Source organism: Agelaius tricolor, unplaced genomic scaffold, assembly GCF_023055355.1.
Source record: "Agelaius tricolor isolate 1412-34295 unplaced genomic scaffold, bAgeTri1.0.p SCAF_3, whole genome shotgun sequence".
NCBI lineage: Eukaryota > Metazoa > Chordata > Aves > Passeriformes > Icteridae > Agelaius > Agelaius tricolor.
Genome location: NW_027269263.1, coordinates 34,768,683 through 34,784,010, shown reverse-complemented (window position 1 = coordinate 34,784,010; position 15,328 = coordinate 34,768,683). Strand labels below are relative to the sequence as shown.

The 15,328-nt window shown below is 39.9% G+C and overlaps 1 protein-coding gene across 1 annotated transcript in view; it reads right to left on the bottom strand.

The window, feature by feature from the left end:
* The window catches only part of PTPRR (protein tyrosine phosphatase receptor type R), a 138,633-nt gene that overhangs the window by 49,384 nt on the left and 73,921 nt on the right, over positions 1 to 15,328 (bottom strand). The window contains exons 5-6 of the mRNA XM_071423429.1: positions 8,646 to 8,756; positions 4,221 to 4,483 (exon numbers count right to left, since the gene is read on the bottom strand). Of these exons, the coding sequence (XP_071279530.1) occupies positions 4,221 to 4,483; positions 8,646 to 8,756 (374 nt within the window). The remainder of the gene's footprint in view (positions 1 to 4,220; positions 4,484 to 8,645; positions 8,757 to 15,328) is intronic.

Below are 15,328 nucleotides of genomic sequence, written 5' to 3'. Positions count from 1 at the left end.
GGCTGCCAGGGGAGGTCTTTGCTGCAAAGGAGCAGCAGTTAAGACACAAAAAGGAGAACACAAAAAGAGAACAACTTCAAAGCATTCTGCACTGAATGATCCAGGGGATGCATAGAGGACAGTGAAGAAATAGCCCTTCACCGGCCTGCCTCAGTAATTGTAATAGAAAGGGGACAGTGCCTCTGTTCTGACAGCCCTGTCACCTCCCACACCTTGAGTCCACTCTCTACTCTTGGCCACCACTGTTCCCCCCCTTTCCAAACTACATGTGAGCACACATCCATGAGCAGCATCTAGGAAAATCATAGAATCAGAGAATAGTTTGAGTTGGAAAAGACCCTTAAAAGTTATCTAGTCCACTTTCCATGGGTAAGGAAAGCTTCAATTAGAATAGGTTGTTTAGAATCCTATTTACTCTGACCTCAAATATTCAAAAACTACTTCCTTGTATCTAGTCTAAACCTAGCCTCCTTCAGTTTGAAGCCATTAGCCCTTATCCTATTGCAACACACCCTAACAGAAAGTTGGCCCCCATCTTTTTTATAGGCCCTCTTCAAGTATCAAGAGGCTGCAATAAGGTCTCCCTGGAGCCTCCTCTTCTCCAGCCTGAACAACCCCAACTCCCTCAGCCTGTCCTCATGGGAGAGGTGCTGCAGCCATCTGATCATTTCCTGGCCTTCCTTGCTCCAACAGCTCAGCATCCTTCTCATGCTGGGGGCACTGGGGCTGGATGCAGCGCTCCGGGTGGAGTCTCATGAGAGCGCAGCACGGCAGCAGCACCGCCTCCTGCGGCCGCTGGGCCGGTCGATCCCGGCTGTGGGAGCGCCTGCCCTGCTGCAGGAGCTGCGGCTGCGGGATGACCGCGCTGCCTGCCGGCTCTAGGTGTCACTGTCCCCGCGCTCTGGCACAGCCGCATCCGGCAAGGCACCGGCCACGCGTAGGTGGCAGAAAAATTGCGGCATCCCACACATTTGATAGCGCAAATAATCTGCCGGGAAGCGGCGTCTTATAGAAATAGCTGAGTAAGAGCATTTCCAGATACACAGAAAAACATGTTCATGGACTTAGCTCTCGTATTCAGAAGCACAACATGTTTTAAGAAGCTGGAAAAACTCCCAGAAATATTTTTATCCATGCAGAGTAGTCCATTAACAATTTTTTTGCCTCTGTACTGGCCAATGCTATTCCAAATAAAAATGGAAAAGTTCAGAGAGCCAGAGGCTGATGTGGTGCTTTGTGAAAAATCAGTTCTGCTATATTTTTGCATTTAGATCATAGAATCATAGAATAGTTTGGGACAGAAGGAACCTTTAAAGGTCACATAACCCATTCCCCTGCCATGGGCAGAGACAGGTTCAATTAGATCACGTTGCTCAGAGCCCTGTCCAATCTGACCATGAATGTTTCCAGGGATGGGGCATCAGCTACCTCCCTGGGCACACTGTGCCAGTGCTTCATTCTCATTGCAAAAAAAAAATCTTCCTTGTATCTAATCTAAATCTACTCTCCTTTAGTTTAAAATCATCACCCCTTGTCCTGTCAAGGGTATGTTCCTCAAAGCAGGACCTAGTGTACAAAGCAAAGAGAACTTGAGAGGCAGGCACAGATTCATGGAATAGTTTTGTCTTGAAGGGATCTATTAAGGTCATCTAATCAAACCCCCCTGCAATGAGTAGAGACATCTTCAACTAGATCAGGTTGCATTATCTGACTTTTCTGTCCCAACCTTCAGAGAGATTGTCACAAACTTCCCACCTAGATGATTATGCACAGCTCACTATGTGCTCAAAGAGAAATCAATGAACCGTGGCCCAAACCAGGGACAGTTTGGTCTGGATCACACGAGACATTTCAGGACTATGGATTGCTCTTAAGGAATCAAACCAGGGAGTAGTCTGGATGGTTAGAAAATACAGCTCAGGAACCACTGTCAAACCATGTGACCAAAGGAATCTCCATGCTAATTTTGTCAAGGAGCCCCCATATCCACTCTAGCCTGCCAAGAGCTTCTTCCCCTGGCAGAAACCAAAATCAGCATAGCAAGAATTATTGAAAGGGTGCTCTAAAGCTGTGCCATGAGTAGTACAGGACCTCCAGGTTTGATTCACTCCATACTAACAGAAGAAGGGCTGCCAGTAGACTGTTTTGAGCATGGTTTGCAGTGGGCAGATCCATAGTGTAAAGGTCCACTCCTCCCAAAGGTACTGAGGATGGCCCGAGGCTGCCTAGTGCAAGAGTTTTTTGGGGCAGAAAGGTGGAGAGGAGTTTTCAACTGACCATTTTCAATTTTATCTAGTCACTAGATAAAATCTGAGGCAGAATGGGTCAATGCATTATTACTTTTTGCTTCCAACACTGCTGAATGTTAGAATGCATACAAATTTGTTCATAGTAAAGGTTATAGTAAATAAATAAGAAATAGACATAATAATAGCTGCTTATGTCAGAGGAACAGAAGATAAACTATTCCCTAAAGTTCTCTCCCTCATATCCCCAGACCTTTGTACACTGAGCTTGAAATAAACAACCATTTCTTAGGAGTGGACTTGGGCTGATAGAGTCTGTGTTAAACATGGCAAAAAAGAGCTGCACAATGGGATGTTATCACAATGGATTTTGCTTTTTCACAACAGTCTGTTAGTGTTCTTTTACAGTAGAAACTGAAGTGATCAATTTCTTTAACTTCTTTTTCCTTAGTAATAACCTAAATGTCTGGTTTATTTGGTCAAACATCAGGTTTAGTTTTTTCTCTTTGTATCTCAGCTGTCCATTTTGTCATATCTGACTCAGAACTTTGTCGCTCCAAAGGATGCAATTAGGTTTAGGAGAATTAAATGTAAAATTCCTATCTGTAGTGGAACTTAATATCCTAAATCAATTGTTTTTACTTTCTTTGTTTGAAAAATGGAAAAGTTTTTTCTCCTTATGTACAAAAAGTTTCTTGTCCTTAGGTACGAAATCCCTCTGCAAATTCCTTTCCTTCAATCCCTCTCAACTATTGCATATGCTATGTTAGATATTAAGTATTATAAATTAGCTATGTGATTCTTATGATTTTGGGTTTATTTTAAGGCTCTTCTGGAATGAGAGAAACTATCAAAATGTATTTACTTGCTTCCTCCATTCCTTTTTTTGGTTTTTTTTGCAGTGATATCACTACATATTTTATGACAGCTTTGCCTTTAAGCCTCTTTCACTCACAGAAGAATCAATCCCCCTCCCTGAGCTCTGTCTGTCATAAATCCATTGATAAAATCTCTGCCATTGAAATCCCCATGGCTGAAGCTGAATCAGGGTTACAGCTCAGCTGAGAGCCCTCACAGATGAGGCTCTGCTTGGTCTCTGCATGATGTCTGTTCTTCCATTTATCGTCTGTGCCGGGGCAGCAGAGTTCAGTTGCACAGCTGCATGCTATGTGAGCTATTCAGAGCACTGATGCTTTATGAAAGCAGCCTGCAGCCATCAGACAAGAAATTATACAGGTTTCTAACAGAGGAGAGACAGATGTCAGTGTGCATTCTCTTATGGGAAGAATAACTACTTTTATAAAAAGAGCACTGGCCCAGTTTTTGAAAGGTACAATGAATGGCAGGGTTTGGTGCCCAAGTATTTCTGAGGAACTGCACACAAGAGTTGGTTTCATTACTCATCACTTCTTCCTTTTTGTGAAGCCTGTAGACTTTGCACAGTACCCTGACCACCATGAAAAGCTGCATTTAAGGAAAAAATATGTCTAAAGGTGATAATGGAAACACTGTATGAGATTGCTAAATGCACTCAGTTGGTGTAAATACTTATTTCTAAGTTTTCAGGTGCTAGGGACTCCCTGAGAATGAGAATGTCCTTTGCTGACAATACATAACCAGCCCTTGAACTCTCTTCCAGGATCTCCAGGATCAAAACAGGCAAAACCAATGAAAAATGAAAAAAATATTTCTTTGGGGTATGGGAAAAATATAATCAGCAAAAAGAATGCCACCAATGCAGTTAATCTCAGCCTAAACCTGAACATTTTCATATGACCTGAATCTTTGGTCATATGTAAAGAAAAGGAAAGGAGAGAATACCTGTGAGATAGATGCTAACACACCAAAATCCCACTTCTCAGATGTCCATATGGCAAAATCTCCCATTCATTGACAGAAGAGAAACATATGAAATCATGAAGGATAAGTATAAAAAACCAGAATTAATCCTGAGCACACCAGGAACCATCCTACCTTTCCTGGAGTCCCACAGGTTTCATTCTGAAAGGAGATGGACTGGCACACATGGGAGGTTTGAGCTCAGGAACACATTGGCCTTGAGGGTCCACTACAACATTGATAACCTTTGGAGCCTGTTGAGGCTGGACCATGCTGTTGGTGGTCTTGTACTCAGTCTGAGATGTCTGCAGGGGAAGGGGTGAGAGGTGGATCTCCTGCTTCTTTTCCTTCTCTTGCCTTAGTGACAACTGGATCTTCTCCTTTAATCTGTACAGAACCTACAAAAATAAAGAGGACAGCTCAATCTCAATTGCCTGGTAAACAAGGCAAGGAAGGTGTCACAAATGCTGGAGAAGATTGCCATAGGTGACTTTCATTCCTAGAAGGTAAGTCACAAGTTGTGTTACACAGCATTTCCCACAACAAGAGAAGCATTTCCATTACATAAACTGCAGTGTACACGAGGGCAGCAGGGATTTTAACAGTTCTCACTGTGAGTTAGTACTTATTTGCAATACCTGCAGTAGTATTATTTAAAGAGCAAATAACACAGAATGGAGATTAGTTACAGAAGATATTGTGAAGAAGGAAATACTGATAAATACAGTAACTGTAAAAGATATTTTAAACATTTTAACACAAGAGAGACAATGACACAAAATAAAATAGATGTTTATGATTTAGCCAGATACAAGTCTTTAATTACAGCAGCCTCAATTTGTTTTAGAGCAGATGTTCTTAGAAGCCCTTAGTCATCTGGCATGGAGCTGGTGGTTGAACAGGGTAACTTTACTAGGTCACTTTGGTAACAGTAGGCTGCTATTACTTTGAAATACTCCTCCAGGTAGGGATAGGCTCCAATATCCTGAGAGAAACATTAACTATTCTGAAATAAAGCTGAAGTGATGAGTGGCCTATGAAGTTATTTAACCATCTGTTCAGAAAAGTGTGCTTTACAATCACCAAGAAATTGATTTCTGAACACACTGTAATACGAGGATTATCTGTCCACATATTGCTTATGAATGTGAACATCTGGTATGTGCAACAAAAGCAGAAGTTGTACTGATCTGCTTCCATCAAACCCTACACTGATGTTGCTGAACCCTGGCTTGGTGAGTGCAGGCAGTAATGTGCTTGTGCTCAGTAATGTCACTCCAGAGGTACCCATGTCACACCTGTTTAACATATCTTATTTCTTTGGAGGGCAATGCAAAAAACAATTTCTGAGCTATGGCTGTTCCATTTTCAAAACATGCCTTACCAGCTATGAAATTTATAAGAATTGTAAATATTGCGAGTGGAGATGGAAAGCACTTACACAGTTTTTTGAAGGTGTCTGCAGATACCCTTGTACTTTCCACTTTGTTTTCTCTGTTCCTGTAAAGCATTTGATTTGGATCCTTGAGTAAGAGAAAACCTGGGCCAGAACATTTTTTCTCTGCAGGTTAATTCTTTGACAGCTGTTGCCCCTGCTAGCACCACATAAAGATCTATCATTCCTTTGCTTTCCAGTGATGACAAGATATATCTGATGGGTTTGTTTGTTCAAGGATTAACATCAGAGGTTTAGCTGGGAACTGACCTAATGCCATTAGCAGTACACATATTAGCAATACACAAAAACAAGACTTGGCTAGGTAAACCATCTGTTCATTCTGAAGGGTTTAGAATTACTAGGATAAGATTTCTTTCCTGTAATTTTGCAGAAAAAGAAGTCCTCTGAGGGGTACCTGTGAAGCATGGGCACTGGTACCAGTAAAGAGGGACTTGAAATATTTTTACTGTCTTTTTCTCTAGTGAGTGCTTTCAGTTAATTTGTTTCTGATAACCAGCAGATAAGCAGCTCACAGACTCATGGCCATGACAATGCTCACCATACCTTCTTTTCACTAATAGTTTTGACATAGTTTCACTTCTTGAGGGTCCAAGGAATTATGGTTTTGACTTCTAAAATGTGGACAAGTATTATTTAATATACTATTTAATAATCTATTGTTAAGACTCTAGGAAAAAAGATAGCTTGACCCTAGCAGAAACTGAACAAAAAATCTAACCAACAACATTTGATCTAAGCACTAACACTTTTCCTCAGAAAGTGTTACAGGGCTATAAGAGTTTTAATCAAAGTAAAGTAAAAAATCCAGAAATGGCCAAAAATATAGTGACCAACCCACTCTGCCACTCTGACACACATTAAATGGGATAAAAACAAACATGAGTCATTTGTTAGCTTTACTGATTGGACATACCCACATATTATCAGATCCTGGCAAAATCTGAGACAGTGTCCATTTGCAGTTTAAACAGTAGCACATGTAAAGGTACAGATTGGACCTGGGAGGAACAGAAAGGGGAATCCCTGCAGAAAAGACCACAGAATAATAGCAATTCCATCTGGAAGGAATTCAAGGAGTCTACTAGTATTGACCTCTGCCCTAACTTCACATCAGCAACACCCAAACTATTTCTGATGTTTGCCTAAAATCAGATGTTTGCCTAAAATCTTAATGGGGGAAAACTCCCAAGCTTCCCCAAGCAATGCAATCCAGGGTCTAGTGACACATGTGATAGCAAAGATCTTTCTAATGACTCAGCCAAATCACCTTGTAAAAATTTTTCTCTTTTCCAGTCCCCAATGGAGAAAGTATTATCTTCTTCCTTACAACAGCCTTTAAAATCTTTCCATGTTTGAGAACTATCATGTTTCTGCTTGCTCCTTTTCCCTGTCGTAAATAAACCAAATTATTTCATGTCCTCTGTGTCTCTGAGCACTCTTGCATCTCCTTCCTCCTATAATTGCCTGAAATTTTAAACAAATGTGGTGGACAGAGACAATAGAAAATGAGTAAGACATGACAACCAAATTACCATAGCAGAACTGAATTCAGATCTTAGAGATCATATCCTCATTTATATATCCCAGGATAAGAAGTGTATTTTTGTAACATTGATGTTGCTTATCTCCTTATCTACTTCTGTAATACTGTTCTGTGATACTGCTGGAACCTTTCCTACAAAACTGTTGTTTTGCCACATATCTCCTACATTGTATTGATGCACATGATTACAGCTCTTGTCCCTGCCAAGCAGCATTGTTGTTCTTTCCCATCTTTTCTCTGGCACCCTAAGAATATTTGAAGTTCTGATACTGTCATACAGAATGCTTTCAATTTCCAATATTGTTGATGCATTCCAGGTCATCAATGAAAATATTGTGTGGTACCAGGACAAGGACAGCCAGCATTTTCTATACTCTTCCAGTTAAATAGTAAGTAATGACCAAAATATCTCTTCTCCAAAATAGAAAGTAGAGAAGAAGAGATTTCTAGAGTTATCCTCCTCCTTTTGAGTGAAATGGCATGGAGAGATGGAGACAATAAGAAAGTAGAAATTAAATAAAGCAACAATTTCCTGTGATAAAACAATCTTAATCTTGTTTCCTGTGATAAAACAATTTCCTGTGATAAAACAATCTTAATCTTAAACTTTTCAAAACTTAGGGAGACCTTAAAAGATGAAATAACATTTTGTTATAAATTTTTGTGAACATTTGTATAACTGTGAACATTTTTAAATAACTTCAGATTAAACATGTTTTCCATCCTAAGGTTGTAAGTGGTTAAAGAAAATTAAATATGTTTGAGAGCAAAATATCTCAAAAAACACCCCAAGATACTGTGTCTTCATAAATGCTGACAATTGTCAGAGAATTCAGTTAGCACTTGTATGTGTGCACTGTAGAAGTATCACACAATTTAAAGAAGGAAAATGTATAAGATACAACATTGGACAAAAATGCAAAAATTACCCTACAAAAGTCAGTAGTGGTATAGTGTTCTTCATCTTCTGTGTGACCACTGCACTTCTCATATTCAATATATTAGAATTGTGCCTAATGCTCAGAAACCTAGCCACTGAGCTCATACAATGTGAACGGCAAACTTGCCCAAAAATATTATATTCATTCATGTTCTTATTAGTTATTTCAGTTTAATTTTTGTGCATTTGATACACAAATACCAACACACACTCTAACAACTGTGCACTGACAACATTCTATCAATGTGGTGTTGCTTTTACTATCGAATAAAACTGAAATAAAGGCAGGTAAGAGGACTTCAGGGATCCTGGGAACTAAGAAAGTTGAGAAGTCATCACTCATGTCCCTACACAGTTACCCTGTAGATTTAAGAACCTGTTATTTATTTCTTCAGCTTCCTTCTAGTTACAGTCTTCATTCAACTCAAAATGCATCAAGAAATGTGATTCTTCAAACTTTGGTTTCCCAGCATTACCAGAGTGACCAATTCTTACCTTGGAGTTGAGTTTCTATTAGCCTTGAGAAAACACCCATCATGTAAAGAATTTGCGACCCTATCCTTCAGACTAAGAAAAGCATGAAATAAAAAACAAAATAAGGGTAAAAGGGAAACTTACCATTAAACAAGTCACTAGAATGACAAAGATGCTGAGAAATATGACAACTGCATAAAATCCTTCTTTGCTCCAGATTTTGTCTGCTTCGTGCTGGCCTTGCAAAACATTTTTCTTTTTTAAGCAATGAAACAAAAACAGAAAGAGAAAAAAAAGTTATAGAGTGGCATGTGCAGATTAAATAGCTCTCCTTGGGCATTAATCACTCTCCTCAGCTTTGTCAGCGCTGGAGTTCCACAGCACATGGCATGACTTGGAGCGCTGCTATTGGCACCCCTGCCCACGCCCAGTCCATGGAGCAGGGCCACCCTGCGCTCCCAGCGCCGCGCCAGGATCTGCGGCCCAGGGAACCTTCACCAGCCAGCACAGGCTGCCTGAAGGTAAAGCAAACAAGGCCCAGCACCATTCTTGGAAGCCACCTGGCTGCTCAGGTCAAAGGGCTGTGCTCCCACATGGCCTTTGGGAAGTGCTTGCCCTGCCTCTCTCTTCCCAGGGCTTATCTGCAGCCCCAGCACGCACACGCCAGCCTTCCCAGTGTCTACACCTGGCATGGAGCAAAGAGCAGGTGATTTGCCTGTTTGCCTTTGGGAGCCAGGAAGCCCTCACACTGTCACCTCTAGATTACACACACAAATACATAAAAAATATTGATTTTGCTGAAAATAATCTCATTATCTGTTTATCTATAATTCTAATTATGCTTAATCTCATTATCTTTGGCTTCCTGCTGATAGAACATTTCTGTAACAGCTGTGCACACTAAAATTTCCAGAACTCCTAGGGAACTCCTGGGAATTATGAAATAATAATGATTGTAAAAGCATTTATTTTTGTCTTTATTGCAGCAGTGGGACTTGATTGGACTATTAAATTACCAGAATTTCACTATGTTTTCAAATATAGATTTTGTAGCAGAAACAAAGTACCTTGGTCGAACAAAGCCTTGGTCGAACTGCAATATACTATTTAGAATAAAGTATGTTGTCTGATGTTTCTGGGACCACAGTTCAGTAGACATTGCCCTTCCAATTTTCAGCTACTTGCTTTTATTTTCTTAATTGTGTCTTTTCAGTAGAGTTCTCAGACTGAGTAAAACCAACTTTCTAAAATTCTGGTTTCCATTGTAAATGGTCAAGGTCTTTGTGTTTCCCTCTTGCTGAGGTTCTTTAATGGCTTTAAATAAACCTCTAGTTTAAATACTGAGCTGTCTTCCCATCCCAATGTGGCCTTTTCTCCTCTCTGGGGGTGTTGTGTTTATCACAGAGGTTATCACACAGGAAAGAGTTCCTGCATACTCAAAGATGAGTGGCTGCTCAATGGGCCTGCAGAACTGCAGGGATGCTCTAACCCTTTGCTTAGCCACCCACTAGCCTGCCCTTTTGCACAGCTAATGTATCAAGACAATTTTGTCTTCCAAAAAGACAAAGCCTCCCAAAACCAAGCCTCTTCAGCCTCCCAAACACAGAAAGTCTGATGATGATGAATTCATGTGGGAAAGCTTCCTGAGGAGCGGGAGATCATGGCCTGAGGAAGAGAACAAGCTGACAAAGAATGCTGGGTGCCGGATCCTAATATAGTTTTCATGGTCCTCCTTTCAGCACAGCATTAGGCACTGCTGTTTTTGAAAAGAGGACAATGCAAGACAATTCACAGATACAATTGCCACAAAATGCAAATATTTTGAGAGGAATTTGGTAGCATGGCTAATTTACAGAGACTTGCCTGCTTGAAAAAATGCTTGTGTTTAACTGGGAATTGACAGCTTTAGAACTGAAAGCGTAATAAAGAACAGTTTTCTTTGGAAGTAATAGTCCTGGGAGCCAGAATGGAAATCCTTCAACACAACTATAGAAACCAATCTTGTAAAATTAGTATATTTGTGTGTAAGTGTAATCATGCATCATGGTCTCAGCTTTAAAATCTTGCAGGTATTGACAGTTTAAAAAGGCTTATAAAGTGTCAGTCTGATGTTTAATGAGCAACTTAAAACTCAGGGCCTTCAAAGAGAAGCTGGAAATCTTACCAAATATTTCTGCAAAAATTGTTCCTAGAGATATTTAAACACTGCTGCTACTGTAGTGGGGCACAGCTCTCTGTGCAATCTGCTACCTCAGGACAGCAAGGTCATTCTGCTGTGCTCATGGCACAGGACTTGGGTCCCAATACTGGCTCAGAGCCTAAACCTGCAGCTGCTCCATCTCCAAGACTGCTCCTGTTGAGCTCCATGGGAATCCCATGGTGACAGCAGCAGCTGCAGTTGTGGCCTATTAGCTATGAACTCAATGTTTGACCCTGAGTGGGTTACCTGATGGCCTTCCGGTGTTTCATATCTCTCAGGAGGAAATTTAGATAAAAAGCAGGAGCTAAAGGAGAATTGGCCGTGCTGACCTTTTGTAAGCGAGTAAATGGGATGGTTTAATACCTCTTTACTGAACGGACAAGTACACTAAAGAGTAAATGAAAAGCTAATGGGATTTTTAGCCACAGTGGATGAGAGACTTATATAAACTTTAATTCAATGATGTTACAAAACTTTTAAAATATTTTATAACAGACTTCATACATATAACAGACTGAAGAGAATAAAAGAAGAGAAGACTTAAAGAGAATTAATCTCTATGATGTCTGTCTAGTGCTATGTGTGTTCAGGACATGTCTTTGCCTGACTTGTCTTTCTAACAATAATGTTCAAAGAATATTAACAAATGCTGTAAAAAAGTATACCACGACTTAAACTTACTTGACATACTATTTTGAAACACTTTAGTAGTACCTTCACCTACTCAGGTAAATCTCTCTCCCAGATCTAGATGGTGGAGAGCAAAATCATTGCTTAAGCTGCTTCCTAATGACAGAAGAAGCTGTGACCTCCAGTAACTGAGTCATCTCACACCCATGATAAGGAATTGCTTTTTGAAACGTCAATGCAGATCATTCAGAACTTTGTTCCTTTGTCTGGGAAAACTGATAAGAGGGATAGCAACTGCCACACTCACTACAAATTGCTGACACCCAGGAAAAAAGCTAATAAGATGGCCAAATGCAAGGCAGAAACGAGAGGATTCTTGTCCTTCAGATAGTTTCTGAGGAATAGGCTTGAGGATATACTCAGAATAATTTGCAAAGATCTGCAGCTAATAAAAGTGGGGGAATATCAGAGCAGATGGAGTGGCAAGGGAATTTCAGTAGCTCAGGGAGCACCAGATCCTAGAGCAAACAGGGAGGAAGGAATAATTTCCTAGTATTTCCATTCCCTAATGAGTCTCCAATAAGGTGAGTTTTTCAGGCAGAATGAACCAGGTTAATTTAAACTATTTGAATTCAGCATAATTCAATGTGTGGAAGAATCAAATGTAGTCTTACAATGCCATTCAATCACTAACCTTACTGCACACTTACTGCACAGAGTGCCTGCACACAAGAGTATCTGCTAAACTGGAACAAATGTGTTTTTTCTAAACAATTTTTATAAACTTTTTTTTTTTTAAAGATACTAAAAATCCATTCTGACTTTTATGGTCTTATTACGGGAAAAATAGTGGAGTATTTCTACAAGCAAGTAAAATGAGCAGCCAGCTTTTGATAATAACAAGACAGACATTAACCTGAAGTAGTCAGTGTAAAATCTGAGATGGAAAGATTCTGCTGCAGTACCAGGCCCTGCCAGAGAAGGTAAATTTTCAGTGAAAAACAGGTGAATTTGCAAATTGGGTCAGTTAACCCCAATTAGTCCCTTGGGCTGGAACACTAATGAGTGCATAGCAAGCTGTAGTTCTGAGCTCAGAGGAAAGCTTACAGGGAGCTGGGGGTAGAGCTCAAGATCAAAAAGAGTTCATGGAAGTTCACACTGAATAGCTTTGTTTTTTCTGCTATTTTAACTATGTTAGCTGAAGCACATTAGGAAAGGCTGCCAAGAAACCATTTCCACCCCCAGTGAAAACATGTAGGAATGTGTGTGACCTCTCAGGCTCACAGGACACTGGATAGTAACCACTTAACCATGTCTCCCATGAAGAAGCCACCCCAAAAGCTCCACTTTTGGTACATGTGTGATGAAGTGCTGTGATTCCACATCCACACTGGCAGCCTGCAGGGCTCCTGTTTCTGTTGGGTGCTCTGGGTGCACTGTGCAGGTTTTACACTACAGCTGCCTTGCCTGATCACAGGAGCATGTCCTTGTGCCCTGCTTTGTTCCCAGGTGCCTCTATCAGTCCAGGCTGTTGTGATTTCTAAGATACTGGTTTTGATCACTTGTCCTTACAGCGACTCACAGTTTCTGTATACTTTAAGTGCATGATTGCTTCCTTTGATTTCTTCTCTAATATGTTAATATCACATACTTCAAAGGTGACCTCTTTGTGCAAGGAGGCTGTAATGCTTCATTTTGGGATTGCATAATATTGGTATGAACTCTGGAAATTTCTCCTTCAGTGACACATTTCCAACTGGCAGTTAGCTTAGCTCTCAAAACATTGTAACCCTTATCTTATGTAGTGTAACTTCAGTTATTTCTGTCATTCAAAACCACTTCAAGTTCTCTTCTAGTAAATTCTGAAATCTAGTAAATTCTGAAATCCAAGCAATTTAAAGACTTTAGGAAGTCAGGATTCCCACACCATAATAACAGACTGCCTAAGTCATTGAATATAGTCCTACCATCAAGCACAATTTGGTACTTTGTTCTAGAGAATTCTGCTCCTGACTGTGGTACATCCCATGGAGCAGAACTCAGTCTGAAAACCCACTTTAGACCACAATAAAAGAACAAATGCTACAACTACGATAAGCCATTGGAAAATCAAGGAGATATGAAAGGTATAGACATTGTCCTAGACCCCTGAAAGGGCAAAGACACCTTTAAATTTACACATTTCCACTGGTACACATCTCATTTGACACCAGGCAGTAAAGTACTCTCGTGGTTCCTACAGGAAACACATATAGGGAAACTGCTCTTTCAACAACTGCAGAATAAGAAACAGGGATATAATTTTGAGACAGGCAACTTACTTGAAAATAGATCAAGTAGTGATCAATGCATCAGCAGATGAGAAGCAAATTATTTCTGTAATGAATGGAAATGTAGTTCAAGGTACTGACATCCACTAGGACTTTTGCTGCTTATGGTATAGTATGGGCTGAAACTTTGAGCAGAGCAGTTTTCCATGTGGGTTTTCCTACATAATCTTGGTAAAATTTCTTTGGACAGGCTAATCTCCCACAGCATTAACCCTCTGGGGGTCTAGTTTACACTAAACCTTGTTAAAAAGGGTCAACCAAGCAATCTCAGGAGAGGTGTGTCACAGATGGGATGAACTGCCTGTCAAACATATCTCTTTTTGTTTACCATAGAGAGAGAGCCAGAAGACTTTCAAGCCTTAGGCAGCTCTTACTGAAATACAGCTGAAAAAGGAGACAAATTTCAGCCCTAACACCTCTGTGTCTGCCACCCACCTAGAAAGATGAGAGTAATGCTTCCTTTGTGCACAGATACAACATAAAATACTGCTTGTGAAGCATTCATACTTTTGGTAGAAAAGTGTATAATTTTAGCTCATGATTTAATCAGGATTGATAGCTCAGCAGTACACATACACACACCATTTTACAATGGGTAAAATCATGCATCACAGCTATGTAAGGCTTTGTATAATTATACCTTCCTTCAAAGGTTTGCCTGTTTTGTTTTGGTTTGCTGTTACTTTGTTTGGAGCAATTTGTTCTTAGAGCAAGTTGAGGGAACATAAATGGTTGGCAGCTGACCAAGCAAAGACTGTATGTTGTTTTTTTGATGTTCTTTTCTCTGTAGTCTTATACATGTAAACTATTTATTGAGATCCACAAGGAATATGTAATTAGTGCATTACATATTAGTGTAAAGCTGGATTATTTTTCAGGATCAATGCCTTAGCCGTATAATCTGCTATCAATTGAAATATTAAAATAATCTCTTGTGTCTCCAACAGCTTAAGAGTTAGAGACTGCCCAGCTTTCATTCTAATAATCCTGTTCTAAATAATTACCTACATTTTTTTCCATATATCTGAACACTCCAGATTATTGAAATGTATCTAACTCAAGATGAGTTCTTGAGTTCAAGGCTTGATTTCTTCCAGCATCTCTTCACAGCTTGATGACATTTCTCCGTTCATATATTATTCATATAAGTTCTTGCCCCATGTCTACCTGAAGTGTTATTTGTAGTACTAGGAATAGATAATTGCCTCTATCCCAACTGTCACACTCATGTGCTTCAGATAAAAAGGAAATTCTGACCTAAAGGAAGCTTCACTCAGTTTGCTGATGGGTGATATGAAGACTTGATTTATTTGGAAACCACTGCTTTGCTATGTTGTGTATTAGAACAGCTAAAACTTGGGAATCTGAATTTTGATAGTGGCAGGTTGCTGTAGTAGAACATGAATTGGCCTTGTTTTATATTTCATTTTTTTTTTTTGTAAAAAAGACATCTAGATTCTTAGAATACTTAAAATGAGAGAAACAATTTCCAATCAGTAGAAATACAGGTAGGCATAACAGCCCAATGGCTGAAACAGCAGTGTCACAAACACAGCTTTGGATATAAAAAACCCCAGGAACTTTTTACCCATGGAGGGAAACACAGCTCATCAGAGTATTTAAATTTTTTTCCCATTTTTTTGGATACGGACACTTCCTCTGCCAAA